The 24,935-nt window shown below is 36.9% G+C and overlaps 2 protein-coding genes and 1 pseudogene across 2 annotated transcripts; all 3 read right to left on the bottom strand.

The window, feature by feature from the left end:
- Nucleotides 1–1,414: 1,414 nt before the first annotated feature.
- Nucleotides 1,415–3,574, bottom strand: LOC129873308 (uncharacterized). Its single transcript, XM_055948382.1, has 2 exons — nucleotides 3,515–3,574; nucleotides 1,415–3,310 (listed from the first exon to the last, which is right to left on the bottom strand). The coding sequence occupies exons 1-2, from the start codon at nucleotides 3,572–3,574 to the stop codon at nucleotides 1,535–1,537; spliced, it is 1,836 nt and encodes a 611-aa protein (XP_055804357.1). The 3' UTR covers nucleotides 1,415–1,534.
- A 1,848-nt stretch (nucleotides 3,575–5,422) lies between these two features.
- Nucleotides 5,423–7,155, bottom strand: LOC129880796 (histone H3.3). The gene is made up of 5 exons (XM_055954992.1): nucleotides 7,047–7,155; nucleotides 6,294–6,365; nucleotides 6,128–6,204; nucleotides 5,931–6,021; nucleotides 5,423–5,820 (listed from the first exon to the last, which is right to left on the bottom strand). Exons 2-5 carry the CDS (start codon nucleotides 6,363–6,365, stop codon nucleotides 5,650–5,652), a joined length of 411 nt encoding a protein of 136 aa, XP_055810967.1. The 5' UTR covers nucleotides 7,047–7,155; the 3' UTR covers nucleotides 5,423–5,649.
- A 705-nt stretch (nucleotides 7,156–7,860) lies between these two features.
- Nucleotides 7,861–8,601, bottom strand: LOC129873299 (uncharacterized; annotated as a pseudogene).
- Nucleotides 8,602–24,935: the final 16,334 nt, after the last annotated feature.

Here is a 24,935-nt window from a genome sequence, read left to right as displayed (position 1 = left end):
GGTGTAACTTCTTATTACCGAGACCGAGGAGATGACTCTAGATAGGAAGAAGCAAAGATCGCCTATTAGGGTAGAAGGTTAGTAGAGATAGAGTAATGTCTTGCCTGCGAATGTTTAGCCTTGTCCATGCTTGTCGTAGTACTAGTTGTATCCTCGTAGTTCTGGTCATATGTTGTTTATTGTATTTCGATTATCACATTATTTGTTGTTGTTATTGTTGTTTCTTGTAGACTTTACACTACTTTTCTTATTAACTGTTATGTTTTCTTCATTGTTTTCTTTTTCATTTACTTGGTTTGACGAACTAAAGCCGAGTGTCTTTTGAAAACAGTCTTTCTACCTCGGTGAGATAGTGATAAGGTTTGTATACACTCTATCCTCTGTAAACCCAACCTCACCTAGTAGGATTTCACTAAGTATATTGTTGTTGATAGTTAGTTCTCAAGTTATTTAAATCAAGTTGGATTCACGAGTGGAGCTAGAAACCAAAATCTGATATACAAAATTAAATTCAAAACATAGTTATTGACACTTGATATCGCTGTCTTAAAATTTAAAATGCATAAAATTCAAATCATGATTCACCTTCTAATTGGATCTACTTAAAATTCACCTCAATCGCCCCATCCATCCTCACGAGTGATTTCAAATTAATGGAATGGAAGTAGTACGTCATGCAAATTTACTTTGATTTACATCTCAGAAAACAATGAACAAATTAAACTATCTATGTGGTTGAGAGCCCTCACAGCCCGAAGCACAAACATTTATCCTCAAAATAAGAAATAAAATTACTTGGTTTATTTTGTCCCAAAGTTACTTCATACCTTTATTAGTTGGGGAATTAAACTGTAAAACAAACATTTATCCTCAAAATAAGAAATAAAATTACTTGGTTTATTTTGTCCCAAAGTTACTTCATACCTTTATTAGTTGGGGAATTAAACTGTCTTTACTTTGACTAAAATTTATTAAAATATATTTGTTAGTGTTTTGTATTATAATTGAATAAATGCAAATTATAATACTTTTTTATATAGTTTTCAAGTATGCAACTTTATGTTTCTCACTCAAATTCAAATAAATTGTCTTATTTTGATTATACAATTATTTTTTTTGGTCAAATGAGTATTAAATGGCCTTGTTAGTAATCCAGTTTTAGCATGCTTACTGGAGTCCTTTCTTCAGTTTTATTGTTCTGTCATTTGATCCTTGCTGAAATATTTTTTGTAGACATGATAGTAATCAAAAGGATTTAACTTTTAAGTCATATATACTGACAGTATAAAGAATATTTACACTATCAATACAATTTTACTGTTTATAGCAAATTATTACAGTAATTTGTTTTCTAGGCAACTATGTTAGCCTTACTTAGATCTGATGAAGTTAATGTTGAATAATAAAAGAACTGAATGAAATAAACACAGTTGTTAGGCTGCACAGTTTCCTGTGTTCTCTGATAAATGAAGCATTGTGTACTAGAGTAAATAACTATACAATTTCAAGTTGTATCTACAGAACAAGGGCCTATTTAGTGGATGGTTTTATGAAAACTTTTCCTACTTATGAGATCACTAACTTTTCGAAACAACGTTCTTGTCCTCCTAGTAGGAGTACTTCTATCACTATCAGAGTCTTCTATTCTTGGTGTTCCTCCATCATCTGAGCAAGAAGACGAGGATACTCTCCGATGATGAGGAACCTTTTTTGGTGATTCAATTATTGACCTCTTACGTGTCTCAGCCTTTTTAGGATCCTTATCTTGGATTTTCGCGTTCAAATCTTCTTGTTGTTGCAGTTTGAGCTCACTATGATTGAGGCTGGAAGTTTTCTTGACTTGGGCATCCTCAGATTGTTCCTCTTCTTGCTCCTTATCCTTGGTGTTGAGTGATGACGAAGATTTGCTCAAAAACATGCACAAATCTTTTGTTTTTGGTGTTCCTCCATCAGCTGAGAAGGCAAACGAGGATGCTCTCCGATGATGAGATACTTGTTTTGGTATATGGAGCTCTGATTTTGGTGATTCATTAATCTCAAATTTTGAGTCCTCAAGTGCCTTAGCCTTTTCGGGATGCTCATCTTGGATTTTCGCTTCTAAATTTTCTTGTTCTTGTTTCAAATTCACACTAATATTGAGGCTGGATGTTTTCTTGATTTGGGCATCCTCATAATATTCCTCTTCTTTCTCCTTATCCTCGGTTTTGAGTGCAGACAAAGAGATCAACCGTTTTAACTCCTTGAAATTTTCTTGAGCTGCAACTTCATTAATCTCAAGTTGTTCATTCGCTTGAGTAAGAACACGAATTGATTCCTCCTTTTCAGCTTTAGAATGTTTGAGTTGAATGTTTTCATCTCTAGCTAGGCCAGCAGCAGTTTTTGCAGCGTCCGCTTCATTTATAGCCTGCTTCAATATGCCCTTTAATTTGTAAACTTCTCTCTTTGCTGCTCTAGTCATACGCTCAGCTGCTTTAAGAGACACTGCGAGTGTAGCAGCCTCGTCCTGAGCTTGCTTTTTTTCTTCTTCAGCTTTCTTTATACAAGTGATGTACCTCGTCTCTTTTTCAGCCAAACGTGACTCATCAAACTCCGGTCTTAATCTGTCTGCTGTTTCTCTATGTAGGTCAGTTTCCTTTTTCGCCTCATTCAAAAGCTTTTGATACCTTGCCTCGGCGTTTCTGACCATATGTTTCAATTGTCCCGCCTCATCTTTTACTTGTTCTAGTTCTACTTGAGAATCACTAAGTTTCTCCTTGGCCTCATAAGCTTCAGCAGCAACTTCTTTTAATACTAATGCTAAATCATCCAAGGCCATTTGGCTTTTTTCTTCTGCATAAGTTGCAAGTTTAAGCTCATTTCTAACCAAATGCATCTCATCACTCAATGCCTTAGCTTTTGATGAAGCAGACCTCTCTCTTTCTTGGATCTTAGCCAAATTCGCCTTCGCCAATCCAAGTTCAAACCTGAGGCATCCGAGTTCCTTCTCCAAAGCAATCTTCCCGCTACAAGAACCATCACAACGCCAGTTATTTTGCTCGGATGAAGCCACTAGTGATTCAATCTCTTCATGAAGTAAAGATATCTCAACTTTGGATTCTTCAAGGTCAATCTTAGTTTGCTCAAATTCCCTTGTCTGTGAGGCCAATGCATCAAATATTCTAGACTCCGTTAATCGTCTATTCGCTACTTCAGCTTCTAGTTCATGAACCCTTTTCTTGAAATTGGATAATAAATCCATTGCCTGAACCTCATGAGCTACCTCTTTCATCTGCTTAAGCTCCTCCTCAAGTTTTCCTATTTGCTCTTGCAACTAGTGATCAATTCTACAAGCAAAAACAATCACAATTAATGAGAAGTTGCAAAGTTGTAGACAAAAGCCATTATCCATATTACAACAAAAAAAATCATTTTCCAAAAGAGAAAAATCAATGTTCAATTTTTATAATCCAAACAACAACAACAACATACCCAGTGTAATCTCATAAATGGGGAGGGTAGTGTATCCGAACTTTACCCCTGGCTCGTCGAGATAGAGAGTTTGTTTTTGATACAGCCTAAGCTTTAAATAAAGCATTTTCAAACAGTTTGAAAAGGGGAATACATAAATGAGAGAATTAAAACAATGATATAATGTTAAACAGAGTCAACACACAGAGGAAAGAACATTAATAACAACAAAATAATGCAATAGCGGAAACACAAAAAAAACAAGGTGATAATTGAAACCGAAAAACAAGAAACTGTTACTATCACTGATAAGAAAGAATGTCCACCAATAAACCCCACGATAAAAAATGAATAGAAGAACATGAAGGATGAAAAGACAAAGGTTTTATACCTTAGATATATGGTCAATCTTTGAGAGCTTTGTTTCAAGAAGAAGAAAACGAAGCAAAAATGGTTGTAACTTATAATGGATTTTTTCTGGTGTCCAAAATCAATACACCCCAGATGTAGAAATCTTTCAAAATCTTGTAAAGATCCAATCTTTATTCTCATGCAAATTCAACACCCAAAGAAAGGAAAAAAGAAAGAAACCAGATAAACCTTAAGGATAGGGACAAACAAACCGTATCCGAGAAAACCTCTGAACTTCAAAGATAAAAATTTACAGTGTACACACATGACACTAAGGTAAAACATTGACAGCCAATAAAAATGAGTCAGAAAGCATTGGGGCCAAAAGGTGTAGATAAACATTTTTTTTAAAATTGGTTTGTTAGGAAAAATAAAATTTTGATGACTTTCTAGAAGAGATATATTTATGAGTTCAGTAAAACGTCCATTTTCTCTCAATAATTCTCTCCTCTTTTTTTGGCTTTTCTTCTGCAAAATGGACATAAAGAGACACTTGGTTTTTACTTTTGTTTATTAGATGGGAATAACAACATAACTATTGTATTCTCGCGCATTTAGTGCATCTGGGGAGGATAGAGTATCTAGTACATTTGGGGAGAGTAGAGTATCTAGTGCATTCGGGGAGAGTAGAGTGTATCTAGATTTTCTCTTTTATCTTGTAGAGAGAGATATCGTTTTCAATACACCCTTTACTCAAGTAACACATGTCAAAGCAGTTTAAAAAAGAGAATACTGAAATAAAAGCAGCAATACTAAAAGCAATAGTAAAAGAGTACTACTAGCAATACTAATAAGGGACTCAACAATACTCAACTACCTATTAACCATCTACCATAATCCACCTCTACATCTTACTATTTAAGTTCATGTCCTCAATAAGCTTGTGATGTAATTTTTACATTGGTTCAATCTGATGGCTAAAAAAACACCTGAATCGTGCCTTTCAACAACCCTCCCAAAAGTTGATTTTATTGTTTTTCAGATGAAGGAAATGCTTAACATTTAAAAGAGTTACTTTATCAAAGAACCGGAAGACATTCCAAAATTCTTCGTTTCGTTAGTTTGATATTAAAGTACCAATATTTTAAACTTTGAAGTTAAAAATGGCAAAGACTAGCAAACCAAATCTCAACTTTAAAGATACAATTGCTGCAAGTTTTTACCCTCTCAAATAAAGCAGTGTTCAATATAGACAGTAGTAACCAAAATTGTATTGGTAGCAAGGAGATGAGAACTACGCTCTCTAACTTTGCTAAAGCTAGACATAATTGAAGACCCGAACAGATTTTAGATGCAGGAAACAGTCCTCTTCTGTGCATCCTACCTTCCAACCAAATTTTAAAATACGATTCATTATCCCTCATTTCTGTACTAAAATGGTGGAATTATTATCCCATATAGGTGGATAAAATAACTTCATGACACTCTTTAACACATAAAATATCTTTGCTTATCCCATTCCACAAAGCAAACTACCACACTTTCAATACCAAACTCCAAGCCATCCACTACACAACTGGGATAACATCCTACTTCTGTGAAGAACATAATATAATCAATAATATTTACAACAACTTGGACTAACCATTAGATGAAAACACTGAACATTGTTCAACACCAGTGGTGTGACAACAAAACATTATAGGATCCAAACAAAATATACCATGTTTTCCAGCTACCAAAACAAACTTAGAAGCACATTGCCCTACTACTGACTTTGATTAATCGTCTTTGTCTATCAAGAAAAAGAGTAAAAATACGACAAACAAAGCTACTACTTCAGTAATCAAACTAAGCACGCTCGCCCCTGATTCGCCTGGCAAGCTGAATGTCCTTGGGCATAATTGTCACACGCTTAGCGTGAATGGCACAAAGGTTAGTGTCCTCAAAGAGACCCACCAAGTAGGCCTCAGCAGCCTCTTGCAGAGCTAGCACCGCATGACTCTGGAAACGCAAATCAGTCTGAAAGCAAAGCAATACACAAAGAAGAATCAATCAGATCACTACCATCGTCATCAACATAACAGTACAAATTCAGAACCAAATAGAAATAAACAATACACAAAATCTACCTTGAAGTCCTGGGCAATTTCACGAACAAGCCTCTGGAATGGAAGCTTCCTAATCAAGAGCTCAGTACTCTTTTGGTACTTACGGATTTCACTGCACGATGCCAAAATCACATTCAACAACACATATACAATGGTAAGCTCAAGCATGATGTACATATGCAATACATATTGAATTGCCCGACATTATCTGTCCTTACCGAAGAGCAACAGTACCAGGTCGGTATCTGTGTGGCTTCTTCACACCACCAGTGGTAGGAGCAGACTTACGCGCAGCCTAATGCACATATAAGGCAGAGTTAAAAACTAATACATACAAAAACAGTTCAATGGAAAGACCAAGGAGAAATCTAAAAGTAAAGAGACCTTTGTGGCAAGTTGCTTCCTAGGAGCCTTTCCTCCTGTAGACTTACGAGCAGTTTGCTTGGTACGAGCCATCTGCAAATCACATCCCACAAATTTTTAATAAGAAAAGAAACATGACACGAGATAAAATTCAATTTTGAGTTGAAAACTCCCCAAAAATAACCACAATTTTACAAAATTAAGAAGAAATCTTAATGAAAGATTTCAACTTTACGCCAAATACAAAGCTGGGAAGCATATGTACAACCATTCAAAGCTGATCATTAACCAAGGATACAAAGTCCAAAAAATTGAAGAAACTAAGATTGCTTCATTACAAATGCTATAGAATTTTTTCTTTGACAATCAATTCCCCCCCCCCCCCCAAATATATATTCAAAACAACAAGAAATCCATGTTCAAATTTGCACCCAAATAATGTATTGACTCCAACACTAAAATTCTATTTTTAGCAAAAAAAATGATCTTTTTTTTCTGAAACCCTAAAAATAACACAGTAAACACCGAACTATTAACAGAATCAAAATACAAGAGCAGTTAGATCCCTAAATATCCAATTAATCCAACATTCCACAGAATCACTACCACAAAAGCACCCCGTGGACTAGTTCAAGAGATAATGAGAAACCCTAGCCATAAAATTACAGGAAAAAAAATCAAAAAATACAACGCAATCGATCATGATCTTCATATATCAAAACACAATTGAAATTCACAATTCAAATATATATGCAGCAAAAAAAAATAACTCACCTCTTAGAAGAACCTGTTTCTTCTTCTTCTTCTCTCAATTTGTTTTGCTGTTGCGAATGAAAAAAGCTCTAACGAATTTGCAGGTTAAAGATTATATCTGACGGTTTTCAATATTATATATAATAAGAGCTGTGGGGATCGTGTATCGAACTATATCTGACGGTTCAGAATGATTATCCGTGTGCTTTTCTAATCCAGCATCTACGGTTAATAAATGTGTTAACTGTGTTTTCTAAAAGTAATTCGACGGCTAAGATTTGACTTTGGAATGCGTGCCGGATTGAGAAGCCATAATACTTGGTTCTCATTGGTTGAAATTATTGAGTTCACTTTGATTAGACTGGTAATAATTTTGTTTGATATTTTAATATGGATGGGTTTTGAATATACTAATTAGGATCTTAGGGTATGTTTGGCAGAATGGAAAATGTTTTTTTGAAAAATTAGTTGATTTTTCACTTATTTTTTTGTGTTTGATTAAGGAGTGGAAGACAATTTTTGAAAAACACTTTTTAGTGTTTGGTTGGTGAGTAAGAAAATCTTTTTTAGGAAAATATGCTCCCCCCTCCCCAACCCAAATCTTGATGTTTTTCTATGCTCCCCTCAACCACCCCAAACAGTAACTTGTCCAAACGTATCATAATAAACATAATTCTGAATATTTTTTTCTCAACATGATAGTTCAATAACGTATAATTACTTGAACTAATAAAGTCATTAAATCAAGAAACAAACAAATTGTCAACTGGTAAAACAACACTGCATCAGGCATACAAAATTCTTGCAGTAAACTAATAGTATCAAGTCCTCTTGCAGTAAATTAATAGTAGTAGAAGATACCCTATCTAGCTATGTTCTTCCGACCCACTTGTGTATTCTATTTGTGTTGTCGCGCTTAAATCGTTCCAACCACACTTTATGGAGATTTTAATTTTTCGTTATGAATGCCTTAGCTAAAGAATCACTTTGCACCAAATAATCAAAAGCGTCACCTTAGAACTCTTCCTCATAACCTTCAATTGCCATAATTTCTTCATACAACCTTGCCACATCTAAGCAACTATCAGCTATCTTACTTATTGCCATTGCTACTTCTCCAAGTTTTGTTTTAGTATCACCGACCACATCTTGCACATCAGAAGAACGATTTTTTTTTCATTTGACTTGACTTGAGAAGTTTCACTCACATCTTGCACATCCTTCTCCTTGGATGGTCCTTCAATATCATTATCATTATCTTTCTCCGATCTACAATCCAAGTTTATATCTTCAAACGACTTAGCACAATCGCCCCTAGCTCCATTGTTCCCACACACAAGAGACATTTCTTCAAACATATCAATCTTCTTGTTGATGAATTTAATGATTAGTATGCACCAACAATATAAATGAGAAAAAATGGTATTAAACAATAGCAGCTTTTAGAGCAGAAATGCTCTGAAATGGTATTAAACAATAGCTTGTAAGCTACATTAATTGCACCCCCGAAAGCTAACACGGATGTAGCTACAACTCCAACTATTGCATCATCTTCATTTTTATTTGTCAAATTCATCCGTGTTGGAGAAGTACAGCACAAAGAGAAGAAGAAGACAACACACATCCATGAAGAAGAGAAGAAGAAGACAGCAAAGGAGAAAGAAGAAAGAAGAAGAGCACAAAACAAAAATGAGAAAGAAGAATGAAGAAGCAGCTGAAGTATTCCAGACTCTTCCACTTCTCTACTGATGATATCCACGTGGATATCATCCTGTCCACACAACACAACAAATATTAGAATATGATTATGCCCATATAGTTATGGGTAAATAAAATAAAACAATGACAAGTTAGAATAGACAAAATCAACCCATTTCCCTTTGTCTCTGTTGCAATTGGTTGCAAAAATCTGTGTATAAATAAATGTACATTTTGATGAATAAACACACAGAAATTCCCTTTTTCTTTAGCTTCTTATTCTTAAATTTCTACATGGTATCAGAGCACCTCTAAGCTCCATCTAAATCTGTGTCAAAACATCAAAATCATCTTCAAAATCCCAGAATGCCTGAAACAACTGAAATTAAATCAGACAGTGGTGAAAAAGGAATCATATATGAAAACAACCATCCCTATTACTTAAGCAATTCAGATTCACCTGGAATGACTCTAGTCAACAGCGTTTTTGATGGAAAAGGATACCCAGGTTGGAGAAGATCTATCCTCCTATCTCTATCAGCCAAGAGAAAACTTGGTTTTATCAATGGAACTTGCAAGGTTCCAGATCTGAGATCTGCAGATTTTGAGCAATGGAATTGTGTCAATGACATGATCATATGTTGGATATCAAATGCATTATCTAAGGATATTGCAGACAGTGTAATGAGTTCCAAAACTGCAAAAGAACTTTGGGACAGCCTAGAGCAGAGATTTGGCAAATCAAATGGTGCCAAACTCTACCATCTGCAAAAAGAATTAACAGGTTTAGTGCAAGGCAATAACGACATTGCAGGATACTTCACCAAAGTTAAGAGATTATGGGATGAATTAGATGGGATGAATGTGATTGCTTGCTGCTCATGTGAATGCACCTGTGATGGGAAAGCAAAGTTAACAAAGTCGCTGGAAGATCAAAGATTGATTCAATTTCTAATGGGACTGAATGATATATATACTCAGGCAAGGGGAAATATACTTATGATGAATCCATTACCTGGAATAGATGTTGCATATTCCTTACTTTTGCAGGATGAAAACCAAAGGGAAGTATATGCAAACATAAATGTCACTTCTGATTCTGGATCATTTATGGCAGTAGGCCAAGCAAACCAGCCAAACAACAAGTTAATTGCTGAGTTTGCAGCATTAGGGAAGATATGCACAGAGGATCAAATATCAGCCAATGAGAGGAACAAACACATATCAGAAGTATGCTAGCCCAAACCAGAACCCAAGATCTGACAAGCCACAAAACAAGTTTAAGGGTAAGAAGAAGTATGATCCAAACCTCTCATGCACTTACTGTGGGAAAACAGGACATGTGCATGATGATTGCTACAGACTGCATGGGTTCCCTGCAGATTTTGAGTTCACTAACTCCAGGAACTATCAACCTCAGATTAAGGCAAATGCAAGTCTAACTCAGCAGAGAGATGAAGACATTGGCAGGACAGATTTTGAAGTCAAAGATGGAGATTTTGAAGAACAGTATAGCAAACAACAGATTGCAGAAATGATGCAAATGTACAAGCAAAGCAAATTGACAAAAACAGGAATAAATGCAAATGCAGTAGCTGGTACCATTCTTAAATACTCAAATTCTATATTCACTAACCTTAAACAGAATTCCTGGATAATTGATTCAGGAGCTTCAGAACACATGTGTTTTGATCCCAATTCCTTTTTGTTTCTAAAACCTCTCCCTATGCCTTTGAACATTAATTTACATAATTCTTTCAAGGTAAGTGTGACCCATATAGGCAGCATCTCCATTCTGCCAGGTCATATCATAACTGATGTGTTACTTGTGCCAGATTTTAAGTACAATTTACTGTCAATTCACAAGTTTTGTGTGCAGTTTCAATATGATGTCATGTTCACTGCTAATGGATGTTTCTTGCAGGACCTTTCAGTGAAGAGTCCTCAAGTTTTTGGTGAAGTTAAAGAGGGTCTCTATCTATTGGATTATAATAGTGACAAGTCTAGAAATATTTTTAATTCAAATGATGTATTTTCAATCCCAAAAAGAAAAAATCCCATCTCAGTTCCAGAATTTGATTCAGTTTATGTTAATGCTGCACCTAATGTAAAGCTATGGCATGTGAGGTTGGGACACCTCCCATTTTCAGCAATGAAACATTTAAGTTTTCTCCCTAATGAATCCAACTCCAATTTTATTTGTGACATTTGTCCTAGAGCTAAGCAAACTAGACAACCTTTTCCTACCAGCAGCATAAAATCCAAGCACATTTTTGATCTTATTCATATAGATACTTGGGGACCATACAAGTGTAATACTTACAATGGTTTCAGGTTCTTTCTCACCATAGTAGATGATTTCAGTAGAGGGACATAGACATTTTTACTAAGTACTAAGAGTAATGCTTTTCCTGTACTGAAAAGTTTTCTATCTATGGTAGAAAGACAGTTCAATGTAAAGGTTAAGATGATCAGATCTGATAATGCTTTAGAATTAGGGAAAGGCACACAAGAATCAGCATTTCTTGCTTCTCAGGGGATTTTGCATCAATTGTCTTGTGTAGCTACACCTCAACAAAATGGAACTGTTGAGAGAAAACATAGACACCTATTAGAGATTGCAAGAGGGCTGATGTTTCAATCCAAATTGCCTATGTGCTACTGGGGAGAATCCATCTTGACTGCTACTCATATCATTAATAGACTGCCATCTAGTGTTCTAAAGGGACAAACACCTTATGCAATATTGCTTAAACAGAAACCAACCTATGATCATTTGAGAAATTTTGGGTGTCTGTGTTATGCTTCAACCTTGGCACAGGGAAGAAACAAGTTTGATGAAAAGGCTACTGCTTGTGTTTTACTAGGATATCCTTTACAACAAAAAGGATATAAATTGTTGTCTCTTGATAAGAAGAAAGTATTTGTATCTAGGGATGTGAGATTCTATGAATCACATTTTCCTTTCAACTCATCTGAGAACTCACACACACCTATTTTTTTCAACTCCCCCTCTTCCTCAGATTATCATTCTGATCTGTCACTCCATAATCACTCAGCCCCACCTGTAAATGGTTGTTCCTACCCAGTCACACCCTCAGAATCTCAATATAATGCCTCTGGCTATAGTCCACATTCTGAATCTACATTTCCTAATCTGTCACTGAGTCCCTCTCAGCAAACCCCTACTGACCAACCTATATTACCACAACTTGAACATGCTTATCCAAGCTCTACTACATCAGTGACAGATACTTCTCCTCCTGCCCCTATAACAACTCTACCAAGAAGGTCTAGTAGAATATCTCATGAGCCTGGATATCTAAGACACTACATTTGCAATGGTGTGATCCTCACTGATCTATGGAAAACTTGCTTTGATCACTCTCCTAAGGCTAAGAGATATGCTTTCTCCTCCTTATCCCCCAACAATCAGCAACTACTTCATTCCATTTCCAATGCTACTGAGCCTAGCTGCTATTACCAGGCTTCTCAACATCCAGAATGGAAAGAAGCCATGAACTCAGAAATTCAGGCCTTGGAGACCAATCAAACCTGGGATGTTGTCTTGCTACCTAAGGGAAAAAGAGCTTTACCCTGCAAATGGGTATACAAGATAAAGCATCTCTCTGATGGTAGTATTGAAAGATTAAAGGCACGACTAGTTGTGAGGGGGGATATACAAAGAGAAGGTATAGATTATGGAGAGACATTTTCACCTGTTGTGAAAATGACCACTATACGGTGCTTACTTACCATTGCAGCTAAGAAGAGGTGGTCTGTTTCGCAACTGGATGTCAACAATGCGTTCTTGCATGGTGACCTCCAAGAAGAGGTCTTTATGAAATTTCCCCTAGGACTGACACCTCCTAGTCCTAACCATGTCTGTCTTCTGAAAAGGTCTCTATATGGTTTAAAGCAAGCTTCACGGCAGTGGTATGCTCGGCTTGCAGGAGCTTTAGCCTTCAAAGGTTATTCCTCTTCTTTAAACGATTACTCTCTCTTTTTTAAACACACTGGGTCACTAATTTCCATTCTAGCAGTCTATGTCGACGACATTCTTCTCACAGGAGATGATTTGACTGAACTCGAGAATATCAAATGCTTCCTCAATACAGAATTCAAAATTAAGAACCTGGGAGAAATTCACCACTTTCTTGGCATGGAAATTTTGTGCGAAGACCATAGCTTTATTGTAAATCAACGCAAGTTTGCCATGGATCTGCTTCATGAATTCAATGTCTCTCATCTTCATGCAGTTCATTCTCCACTGGATCCCTCCTCCAAGCTTCGTGCAGATGATAGTCCTCGCTTGGATAACCCCACCCTTTATCGACATTTGATAGGCAAGCTGAATTATTTGACCAACACTCGCCCAGATTTGTCATTTGCTGTTCTTGCTCTGAGTCAATATATGCAGCGACCATGTTTATCCCATTTCTCGGCTGCTTTACGAGTTTTATGATATCTGAGCTCAGATCCGGGTCAAGGCATACTACTATCTTCCAATTCATCCTTTTCTTTACTCGCCTTTTGCGATGCGGACTGGGCTTCATGTAAAGATTCTCGTAAATCAGTTAGTGGATTTTTCATTACCCTCGGAGGTGCCCCCATCTCTTGGAAATCGAAGAAACAAGTCTCGATCTCCTTGTCCTCCGCAGAAGCTGAATATCGGTCCATGCGTCGTGTTGTTGCTGAACTTACTTAGTTGGTTCGTCTTCTTGAGGACCTTTCTGCTCCAATTTCGCTCCCAATTTCGCTCCACTCTGATAGTCAAGCTGCCATCCATATAGCTCGGAATCCAGTCTTTCACGAATGCACCAAACATGTTGAATTGGACTGTCATTTTGTGCGCCAACAATTTCAGTCCGGCCTGATTACTCTTTCCTTTGTTCCCTCTAAGGATCAACTTGTCGATCTATTCACCAAGCCCCTCTCTGGGGTTTCTCACCATGCGATTTTACACAAGTTGGGGGTCATGAATCTCCCCTCCAACTTGAGGGGGGATGTTGGAGAAGTACAGCACAAAGAGAAGAAGAAGACAACACACATCCATGAAGAAGAGAAGAAGAAGACAGCAAAGGATAAAGAAGAAAGAAGAAGAGCACAAAACAAAAATGAGAAAGAAGAATGAAGAAGCAGCTAAAGTATTCCAGACTCTTCCACTTCTCTACTGATGATATCCACGTGGATATCATCCTGTCCACACAACACAACAAATATTAGAATATGATTATGCCCATATAGTTATGGGTAAATAAAATAAAACAATGACAAGTTAGAATAGACAAAATCAACCCATTTCCCTTTGTCTCTGTTGCAATTGGTTGCAAAAATCTGTGTATAAATAAATGTACATTTTGATGAATAAACACACAGAAATTCCCTTTTTCTTTAGCTTCTTATTCTTAAATTTCTACAATCTGTTGCAATGACCAATGTAATTACGTTTGTGATAAAACAGAGAAAAAGAACCTAATAAAAAAATCTACCAAGGCATAAAACAGTGGCTACTCAATTTTGATGAAATCACTTATTTTTTTATGGATGATCACTGCTCGATTTATGCTTCTTGATCCTCGCAAGGCAAGGATTCTCCATCATAAAAATCAATACTCAACTATACTATTATCCATACCAAAACCAGCTGAGAATGAACATGCCTATCCTCCAAATTATCCAATTACTCTTTTCAATTTTCTCTTAAAAAACATAAACTAAAACCTAAAATTTCATTTCAGATCTGCTTATCTCCGGCTCAATAATCAAAGAGTGAACAAGTAACATTACACAGAGACAATCAAATATACTTGAGCCAAATTTCAAAAAAACATGGAACAACCGAAAGCAAAAGGCCACAATTTCAAAAAGAAAAAGGTTGCAATTCATAGATTTACCAAAAGTAACGAAAATACCCAACAAGAAAATCAAATTCAAATCACACAGAAATTTTTGAAGAAATTCGCAACCAAAAACTGTAAAACTATAATTATTGAAAGCACAGCTTTGAAAGTCTTGCAGAAATAGCAACGGAAACAGCGATGAAAAATCCTAGAATAGGAGAGAAACAACAATGGCGAAAAGACGAAATTTGGAATTGTTGAGCGTGGAGTTGCATTTTAGGGTGGGCTGGGTTAGGGGATGTGGGTGGATGCGTGGGGAGAGTGATATTCGCTTTAGTAGTGCCTAATTTTTTTTTCGAAAAATGTTTTACCTCAACTTATTATGGAATGCTATTAAGGTGGATTGTCCACCTTGTGAAAGTGGATTGCATGAAGGTTGATTGTCCACCTTATGGAAATGGATTGTCCACCTTGTAGACATCATTTTTACGTTGTTCTTTTCATCTCTATAAAAGTCATGTCTTGGCATTGTAATATGATGAACAAGAATAACTGTAGAAGTAGCCATTGGAAGGCTTCTGAGAGAATCGATTTTAGAGAGAAGATTTGGGAAGAAGAAGATGCAGTGTATATTGAAAAATGAGAGAGAAACAAATATCTACACATCCCTATCTTATACTTAGCTAATTACACTTAACCACCTAATTTCCTTAATTAGTGTGGGACCCACAGCTAACTACCACTGCTAACTAACATCTAACTAACATTACATTTACAACCCATTATTTACACATGTTTACTATCATCCAATACTCCCCCTCAAGTTGGAGGGTGTAGAATATCCAGTACTCCCAACTTGGCCATCAAGTATGAATGTTGCTACCTGCTAAGCCCTTTCGTCAATAGGTCTGCTTGCTGATCACTTGTGCTCACAAACTCAGCTCTGATTGTGCCTTCCTTTATTTTATCCCTTATGAAGTGGCAGTCGATTTCTATGTGTTTAGTGCATTCATGATACACTGGGTTCGCAGCCAACTGGATGGCTGTCTTACAATTACTCCAAATTTTTACTGGTTGATGTACTTGTACTCCCAGCTCCTTGAATAGTCCTAGCAGCCATGTGACTTCTGCTGCTACTGCTGCCATGCTCCTATACTCAGCTTCAGCTGAGCTCTTTGACACAGTTTGTTGTTTCTTTGATTTCCAGGAGATCAAAGATTCTCCAAACTTCACTGCATAGCCTGTAATGGACCTCCTTGTGTTTGGGCATGCTGCCCAGTCTGAATTACACCAACAAGTCAGCTTCTGTGTCTGTTTTGATCTGAAGATGAGGCCCTGTCCTGGTGCAGTTTTGTTACGCCCCTCACTTTTAAACTTGGAAGAATGTCTCCTAAGTTCCTTAGACACTATCATAAGAGTCGGATAAGCTATGGCACTATCAAACGATTCTAAGGAAGGGAGGGATGTTATATCCCGCACTTTTAGGCATTCGAAAAGAAAGAAAACAAAATGAATTGCAAGGAATGACGTTGTAATTTATTTTGTTTATTCTAGTTTGTACCGGGGGATGTTCATGGAAAAAAATTGATGTGGGAATACGGAGGAAGACCGAGGGAAAAATTGGAATTTTGGAGAGTAGTTTGTGAGTTGCAAAAAGAGAGAAGACTTGTAGCTTTTGGGCTTAAATAATAAGTGCAATAAGTAGTTGGGCTCTCATAATAATAATAGTATATTGAGGCACAACAAAAGAAAAGGCCCAAGCCTTGTAAAGATAGCCCATTAGTTAAGTAGCCTTTATATATATATATATATATATATATTTATATTTATGTTGATGACTTTTAAGTCATCTTTATCCATACACTTCATCTTCTTCAAGAGAGTTCTAGAAAAGAGAAGAAGAAAAAGAAACCTTGAGCTAGAGAGAGAGAGCTCGAATTTGGGAGAAACAAAGGTGAGTCTCCGATTTCTTTTCATGAATTAATTATCTAGAGTGCACCACGATGTTATGAAGGTGTTATTAATGAAAATTTATTGTTTGGAGCAGCCCAAAATGTTACCAAATAGCCTCGAAGTTTCAGCTGCGCTAAGGAGGTTTCCGAGGCGCAATTTTGGCTAGTTTTTGCCAATCTTGGGTAAGGTAAGGTTTCTCCTTTAAATTTGGATTTTATGGGGTTGTTTTGAAGTGTATTATGTACCTTGTATACTGCTGAAAGTATAAAAATATCGTGGGTATGCTCAGCGAAAGAAACAATCTAAATTGAAGTCGTCATAGTTAAATTATAGTCGAAGAGAGGCGTTGTATGTTTGGAGGCAGCTGCTGGTTGTGTGGTGTGTGTTGCAGGGCCTAAAAGTATTCTAAAAGAGGTGGGGGAGATTCTGGTTTCAGCCACACGACCCCTGCTTCGTACGGTTAAGGGTTTTGCCAAAGGGAAACTAGAAACTCTATTTTTGTATCGTAGTTTGGAGCTTGTATTGTGTAAGGTTGAAGTGATTTGATTGTAAATATGTTGCTGGTTGTTGTTGTTGGTATGGTTGTTGATATTGTGTCCGAGTTGAAATCTCAGGAATGTTGAAGTTACAGGGGAAATGCTGCCCGATTTTCGGTAGCATCGGAACTAGTAACAAGCTAGTCGAGGGTAATAGATAAGGAAATGACTCCTATGAGTACTTGGTTGGAGAGTGGGATATTGGAAAGTTAAAGGCTATTAATCTTAGTATTACTTTCATGTTAAATATGTTCGAGAGACGACGAGGCGAACGTGGTTAAGATTAATCCCGAAAAAGGTATGTAAAGCTATCCTTTTCTTCTTTTGGCATGTCTTAGCTTTAAGTGATTGATATACGAAATGTGGGGATAATTCCATTCGTAGAACTCCAAGTATGACTCATAAGTCTTATTCACTTCTCGATGGTAGAATTCCTATACTAGTTGAGTTATTGCCTCTCAAGGCTTCTATACGATGGAGAGTAGTAAGTATGTGAAGCTTCCTTCCTTCTCTTGGCATATTTTTGGCATAAGTAAGTAAAGCTATCCTTCTTCTCTCTTGATATATCTTTGACATAAGTTATGATGTTATGATGACATGTTTATGGTACCGAGTCCCTTGATGGGCCAAGTATAATATATATTATTATCTAAGGATCGGGCCGAACGTTCCTCGATATATATTACTATCTAAGGATCGGGCCGTACGTTCCTCGGAACATATGTATACGATAACTATATGAGGGAAAGTAGTGAGTATGTAAAGTCGTCCCTTCTTTCTTTCGGCATGGCTTAGAATTAAGTAAGGATTAATATGAGTCTTGGGGGTAATTCTATTCATAAGTCTTGAGGGTGATTTATGATTTCTCTTCTAAGAGATTCTCTGGTAGTTAATGTCCTTGATTTTTATAAGTTATTTTGTATCGTCTTGATTCATGCCTATGGTTTTTAAGGCTCTTTTGATATGATCAATAGTAATATTTGAGGAATGAGTGATATGACTATCGTCTTGATTTTCAAATAACAATTCGTCGTTACTACTTCATTGAGTCTTGGACAATGTTTTAAATTGTATATGGTTACTCACTACTCTACTCGTGTATACAATAACCCTTCTATCACCGAGTCCCAAGCCGGGTACGTAATCGTGCGCAGTTCACTGCATTATCCACCGAGTCCCTCACCAAAGAGCCGGGTACGTTATATGAGGAAAAGATAATGCAATGACATGAATGACTCACCGAGTCCCTCACTAGAGGGCTGGGTACGTATGTATATATATATGATGATGATGTCATGTGATAAGGTGACGATGGCATAGGGCCTGATACTGATACTACATATATGATTCACCGGACCCCTGACAAGGCCGGCTATATTGAAAATTTGAGCATGCATGTTTTTATAATTCATAGGGTACAGGTACAGGTTTTTCATATGATATATTATCCCCTGCTTCGCTGTTTCAGATATGTTTCCAGTTATGCTATATTATGTTTTACATACTCAGTACATATATCGTACTGACCCCTTCTCTGGGGGGCTGCGTCCATGCCCGCAGGTACAGGTGCACAGTTTGGGGATCCGCCAGCATAGGAGTCCCACTCAACGGTCCAGAAGTGCTCCATTATGCTAGAGCCTGATTTTGGTACTAAACTTTGATGTATATATTTGTTGGTTATGGGTACGACGGGGGCTCTGTCCCGCCTTATGTTACTGTTCTTACTCTTAGAGGTTTGTAGACATATATGTGGGTTGTATATGTATGTGTGAACAATTATGCCTTTATGTTAGGATAGCCTTGTCGGCTTATATATTATCTTACCTATTGGCACGCTATGACTCAAATAAGAGACAGGTTTACTTACAGTTAGCAAGGGTACATGCGGGTGTCCAGTTCGGGCACCCGTCACGGCCTACGGGGTTGGGTCGTGACAAGTTTTGAGATATTTGACCACTCTAATGGCTGCCTCCCAGTGTGACTGTTTTGGTTCTTGCATAAATTGGCTCAGTGTCTGGACAGCAAAGCTGATATTAGGTCTTGTAATGGTGATGTAGAGGAGCTTACCTATCAATCTTTGATATTTTGAAGCATCCTCTAACACTTCATCACCTTTGGCTCTAATAATCCTGTCATACTCCACAATGGTCAGCTTATTTCCAGTTTCTAATGGTGTGGCAGCTGGTCTTGTGCCTGCTAGGCCCATTTCTAATATGAGTTCCAATGTGTACTTCCTTTGATTGAGGATGATCCCAGGATGTGATCTTAGGATTTCAATCCCAAGGAAGTATTTGAGTTCCCCCAGGTCCTTGACTTTAAAGTCATGATGCAGAATCCTCTTGGCTTCTTCTATGAGGCTACTGCTGTTTCCAGTAATGAGTAGATCATCTACATACACTAAAATAATCACAATATCAATACCTGATTTCTTTGTGAAGAGAGAATAATCATGTGCACTCTATGTGAATCCTACATCTACCAAAGCATCAGTCAACTTTATGTTCCATTGCCTTGAAGCCTGCTTCAAGCCATATAGGGACTTCAACAGCTTGCATACTTTGGTCTCCCCTGTCTCTTGAAACCCTCTAGCAGCTCCATATATACTTCCTCATATAGGTCTCCCTGTAGAAATGCATTATATACATCCATTTGATGAAGGTTCCATCCCTTTGATGCTTCCAGTGCAATCACAAATATCACAGTGATCATCTTTGCCACTGGAGAGAAGGTTTCATAATAGTCGAGGCCTTCCTTTTGACTATACCCTTTTGCCACTAACCTTACCTTGAATCTTTCAACATCTCCATTTGCTTTATACTTGATCTTGTACACCCATTTGGAGCCTACAGCATTCTTCCCACTTGGGAGGTCAACAATCTTCCAAGTATGGTTTTCTTCCAAAGCTTTGATTTCTTGCTTTACGGCTTCTATCCATCTGTTGTCTTTTGAGGCTTCCTTGAAGGTCTTTGGTTCAGCTAAATCTGTGAATTTAGCTAAATAACTCTTGTACTGGTTTGATATTACTGCATATGATACATATCTACTTATGGGATAGTTGCTGGTTCCATCATGACTAGTATTGGAGATGTAGTCATTCAACCATCCAGGCCTCTTAGTAATCCTAGCTGGCCTTGCATTCACAACTGGAGGAGCAATAGCTTCAGCATCATCACCACCATCATCAGCAATAGCTTCAGCATCATCACCACCATCATCAGCAATAGCTTCAGCATTATCACCACCATCATCATCATTGGCAGGTACAAGTGGAGGTACAACATCATCACCATCATCATCATTGGCAGGTGTTGGTGGCCCCTTACTCCTGCTGGTGTGAATGTGGGAGGAAGAGGGTTGACTTGAGAATCAGAGTATATGGAAGCTTGTCTTGGTGGAAGAAATATGTCAGGATCTGATGCTGAGGTGTTGAGAAAAGGAAACTCAGCCTCTCTGAAGACCACATCCCTGCTAACAAAGAACTTATTAGTAGTTAAATCAAGAACAATGTAACCCTTTTGTGTTTCTGAGAATCCCATGAGAACAGCTATTGTGTCTCTAGAGGCAAGTTTATCAGATCTTGGTAGTGTGGTTACAAAATACAAGCAGCCAACAACTCTAAGATGATCAATATTAGGCTTCTTGTGAAACAGTAGTTCATAAGGGGCCTGACCCTGCAAAAAAGCTAATGGCAATCTATTCATGAGATATACTGCAGCCTTGACACAAAACCCCCAATATTTAGTAGGGAAATGGACCTAGAATTTAACTGCCCTGGCTATTTCCAGAATTTGTCTATGTTTTCTTTCAACTACTCCATTCTGTTGAGGAATGTATGGACAACTACTTTGATGAACTATGCCTAAGTTATGAAATAATTCATAGCATTGTGAGTTGAAGAATTCAGTACCATTATCAGATCTAACAATCTTGATCCTACAATTGAACTGAGTGTCAACATAAGCAACAAATTGTTTAAAGACAACAATTACTTCAGTCTTCAACTATAACAGATAGATCCAAGTGTAACTTGTGTGATCATCAACAATAGTGAGAAAATAGTTTTTCTTATCTAATGTAAGGGTTTTGTAATGACCCCATAGGTCTAAATGTATCAACTCAAAAGGCTTATCAGCTCTAGAAGTACTTAAGGGAAACTATAGTCTAGTTTGTTTTGCCATGGGACAAATCTTACAATAATTATGAGTATTGACATCTATCATATTTCTGAATTCCGGCATGTGTTTCATAGTAGAAATAGAGGGATGACCCAATCTCATATGCCATAAGTTGCATCTCTCAACAACAGCTGCTAGGTAGGCCTGCTTTACACTTCCTTTATGCCCTGCATATTCATCTGACCCTTGAAAATATATAAACCTCCTTGCAATTTACCAATCCCCTTCACCCTGCCACTGTACAGATCCTGAAAGACACAGTGATCAGGGAAGAAATTGACTGAACAACATAGCTCCTTAGTCAACTTTGACACTGATAAAAGATTATATTTAAAATCTAGTACAAACAGCACATTTGAGATTTTTTCCTTTCTAAATATCTCAATGCATCTTGTGTGTGTGATTGGTACTGTGTCTCCATTTGGCAAATGCATCTTTAAACCTCTACTGGTATGTGTACTGAATATGTTCTTTAGTAACTTCTCATTTGCAGTAACATAGTGGGATGCACCAGAGTCAACTATCCACTCACACTTGGCTAATTGAGATAACAAACAAGTTATAGTACCTGTCATATGAGTTTGATACTTTTCAGAGTCCTTGCCATCTGAAGCATAGTGGCCACCCTTGCCATCTTCTCTTCTGTTATCCTCAGCACATTGACTTTGGTTATCAGTTGTGTTTGAGTGTTTCTCTTGAGATAGACCTACATTGTTAGCAACTGTATTGTGTGTGTCTCTTCTCCAACCTTCACCATTGTCTCTTCTGTATCTATCCTTGTATGAGTCCTTCCTCCAGCCCTCATAGTTACCTCTCATTCTTCTGTTGAACTTATCATCTCTTTCTGCAGGGTACCCAATGATTTTGTAGCAGTCATTCTTTGTGCGGTTTCTCATGTGACAGTGCTCACAGTACATGGAATTTCCCTTGTAATTGTCCCTCTTCTTAGCCTGCATTGCCATTGGATTAGACTTCTCAGTGTTTGCCTGCTGACTCTCATCCTACACTATCAAGGCATATGCCTGATTCACAGTTGGTGCAATGGACTTCATCAAGATTTGCCTCTTAGCCTGATCATATGACTCATTCAATCCGCTTAAAAACTGCATTAGCCTTTGCTGTTGCAGGTACTCAATGTAGTCCTTTGATTTTGGACAGCCACAGTTTGGAGAAGGAGCTATCACATCAGATTCATTCCATAGTTCCTTCAACCTTGAGAAATATACAGACACTGGATCAGTTCCTTGCTTAAGATTCGTCGTTGCTGTGTGTATTTGATAGATTCTTACATGATTCACTTTATCAAAACTCTCTTTTAGGTCTTCCCAAACTAGATGTGCGTCTGACGCATAGACAATTCCACTGAGTAGATTTTCCGACACTGTGTTCATGATCCATGAGAGAACTATTGCATTCACCGTCTCCCACTATTTATGAAGCGACTCATCAAATAAGTCCTTTATGCATGTGCCTGTTACAAAGCCCAATTTCTTCTTAGCCAACAGCGAGATTCTCATGGCCCTACTCCAAACTCCATAGTTTTCAGATCCGATGAGTTTTACCGATGCAAGCAGGCACCCCAAGGTATCCGATAGGTGCATATATAAGGGATGCCCATGCTCTACAACCATCCTTTCACGCAGAGAGTGCGATTGCGAGGAGTCTCCTGGCGTTGCCAAGCGTTGACCTTCCACCATTGCTCTTTTCGATGTTCTTCAGCTCAAGCTCTGATTTAGCTTCGATCTTCTACTGTTGTTTCTCAGTTTGAACTTCAATAGTCGGTGAACTCCTCGATCCTGCTCTGATACCATGTAGAAGTAGCCATTGGAAGGCTTTTGAGAGAATCGATTTTAGAGAGAAGATTTGGGAAGAAGAAGATGCAGTGTATATTAAAAAATGAGAGAGAAACAAATATCTACACATCTCTATCTTATACTTAGCTAATTACACTTAACCACCTAATTTCCTTAATTAGTGTGGGGCCTACAACTAACTAACTCTACTAACTAACATCTAACTAACATTATATTTACAACCCATTATTTACACATGTTTACTATCATCCAATAATAACAACTTCATCTTCCTCTCTCACCTTCATATTTCCTACTTCTTTAATTGTGAAGTTATTTAATATTTTGCTTCTCTATTCTCCTCCTACTTACTCTAAAATAGTTTGCCACAATAATTTTTATAACATGTTATCAGCACGAAGCTCTAATTTTTCAGAAAATTAACTTCTATATCAGGTATATCTACTAAAGAAATTTAATTTTTAAGTTGTCTTTGATACTTTCAAATTAATTTTTATCATGTCAAACTTGTCAAAATTGGAATTTGTGGCACTTGATATTTCTGGCAAAAATTATTTGTCATGGATACTTGATGCTGAAATTCACCTTACCGCTAAAGGGTCTTAGTGATGCTATAATTGAAGGAAATACAAAATCAAGTCAGGATAAACCAAAGACTATGATTTTCCTTCGTCATCATCTAGATGAAAAACTGAAAATAGAATACTTGACAGTGAAAGATCCACTTGAATTGTGGAAAGACTTAAAAGGGAGGTATGACTACCGTAGGGCAACGGTATTACCAGGGGCTCGTTATGAGTGGATGCATTTACGGTTTCAAGATTTTAAAACTGTAATTGAGTATAATTCTGTTGTATTTAGAATAACTTCCCAATTAAAATTATATGGGGAAACTATAAATGATTAGAACATGTTAGAAAAGACACTAACTACTTTTCATGCCTCTAATGTAATATTACAGCAGCAATACCGTGAAAAGGGTTTTAAAAAATACTCTGAATTGATCTCATGCTTTCTGGTGGCTGAGCAACATAATGCCCTTTTAATGAAAAATCATGAAGCCCGTCCCACTGGAACTTTTCTGTTACCGGAGGTAAATATGATAAAAGCACATGACCACTTTGAAAGAAGACAAAATCATGGCCACAATAATGTGCATAGACGTGGCAATGACAGAAGACGATTTAATAATCTTCGTGGTGGTGGTCAACATAAAAGGAAGAACAATATCAGTTCTCAAAATGACCCTTCAAGAAGTAACTATCATCGTTGTGGCATGAAAGGCCACTGAAAAAATGAATATCGGACGTCTGAGCATTTTGTAAGACTTTATCAAAATTCTTTCAAAAAAAAAAGCAAATAGAGGTGGTGCCTCTTCTTCTAATGCTAGGATAGAGTCACATTTGACGTTCAAAATTAATGTTGAGGCAAAGCCTTTGAATAATAATAATATTGAAGCAAATTTGGCTTTAAGGGATGATGATTTTAATGACCTCAATGATATTACTTATTTGGAGGTTGAAGATTTTTTTAAGAATCTTAATTGATGTTTAATTTCATATTTTTTAATATGTTGTCATGTACTTCGAATTATTGTGTTTTTACGTTTATGTATTTTAAAAAAAAAAAAAAAATCAGGGCCACATTTTTATGATAATTGTATATTGTTTATTATATTATGTTATTTTACAATATTGTAATTAATTACTATTAGTGTGCTATTATTTAATCTTAATATCATATTGTTACTAAAAAATAATATTCGCCTTATTTAATGTCATTATACTAATTGTTTATTCTTGTTGATGTTTTAGACATTAATATTATATAATGATTGTATTATTTTTGCCAATAAAAAAATTATCTATACATGATGAATAATATTATATTA

This window comes from Solanum dulcamara, chromosome 2 (assembly GCF_947179165.1).
Source record: "Solanum dulcamara chromosome 2, daSolDulc1.2, whole genome shotgun sequence".
Taxonomy (NCBI): Eukaryota; Viridiplantae; Streptophyta; class Magnoliopsida; order Solanales; family Solanaceae; genus Solanum; species Solanum dulcamara.
This window is presented reverse-complemented; position numbering and strand designations above follow the sequence as displayed.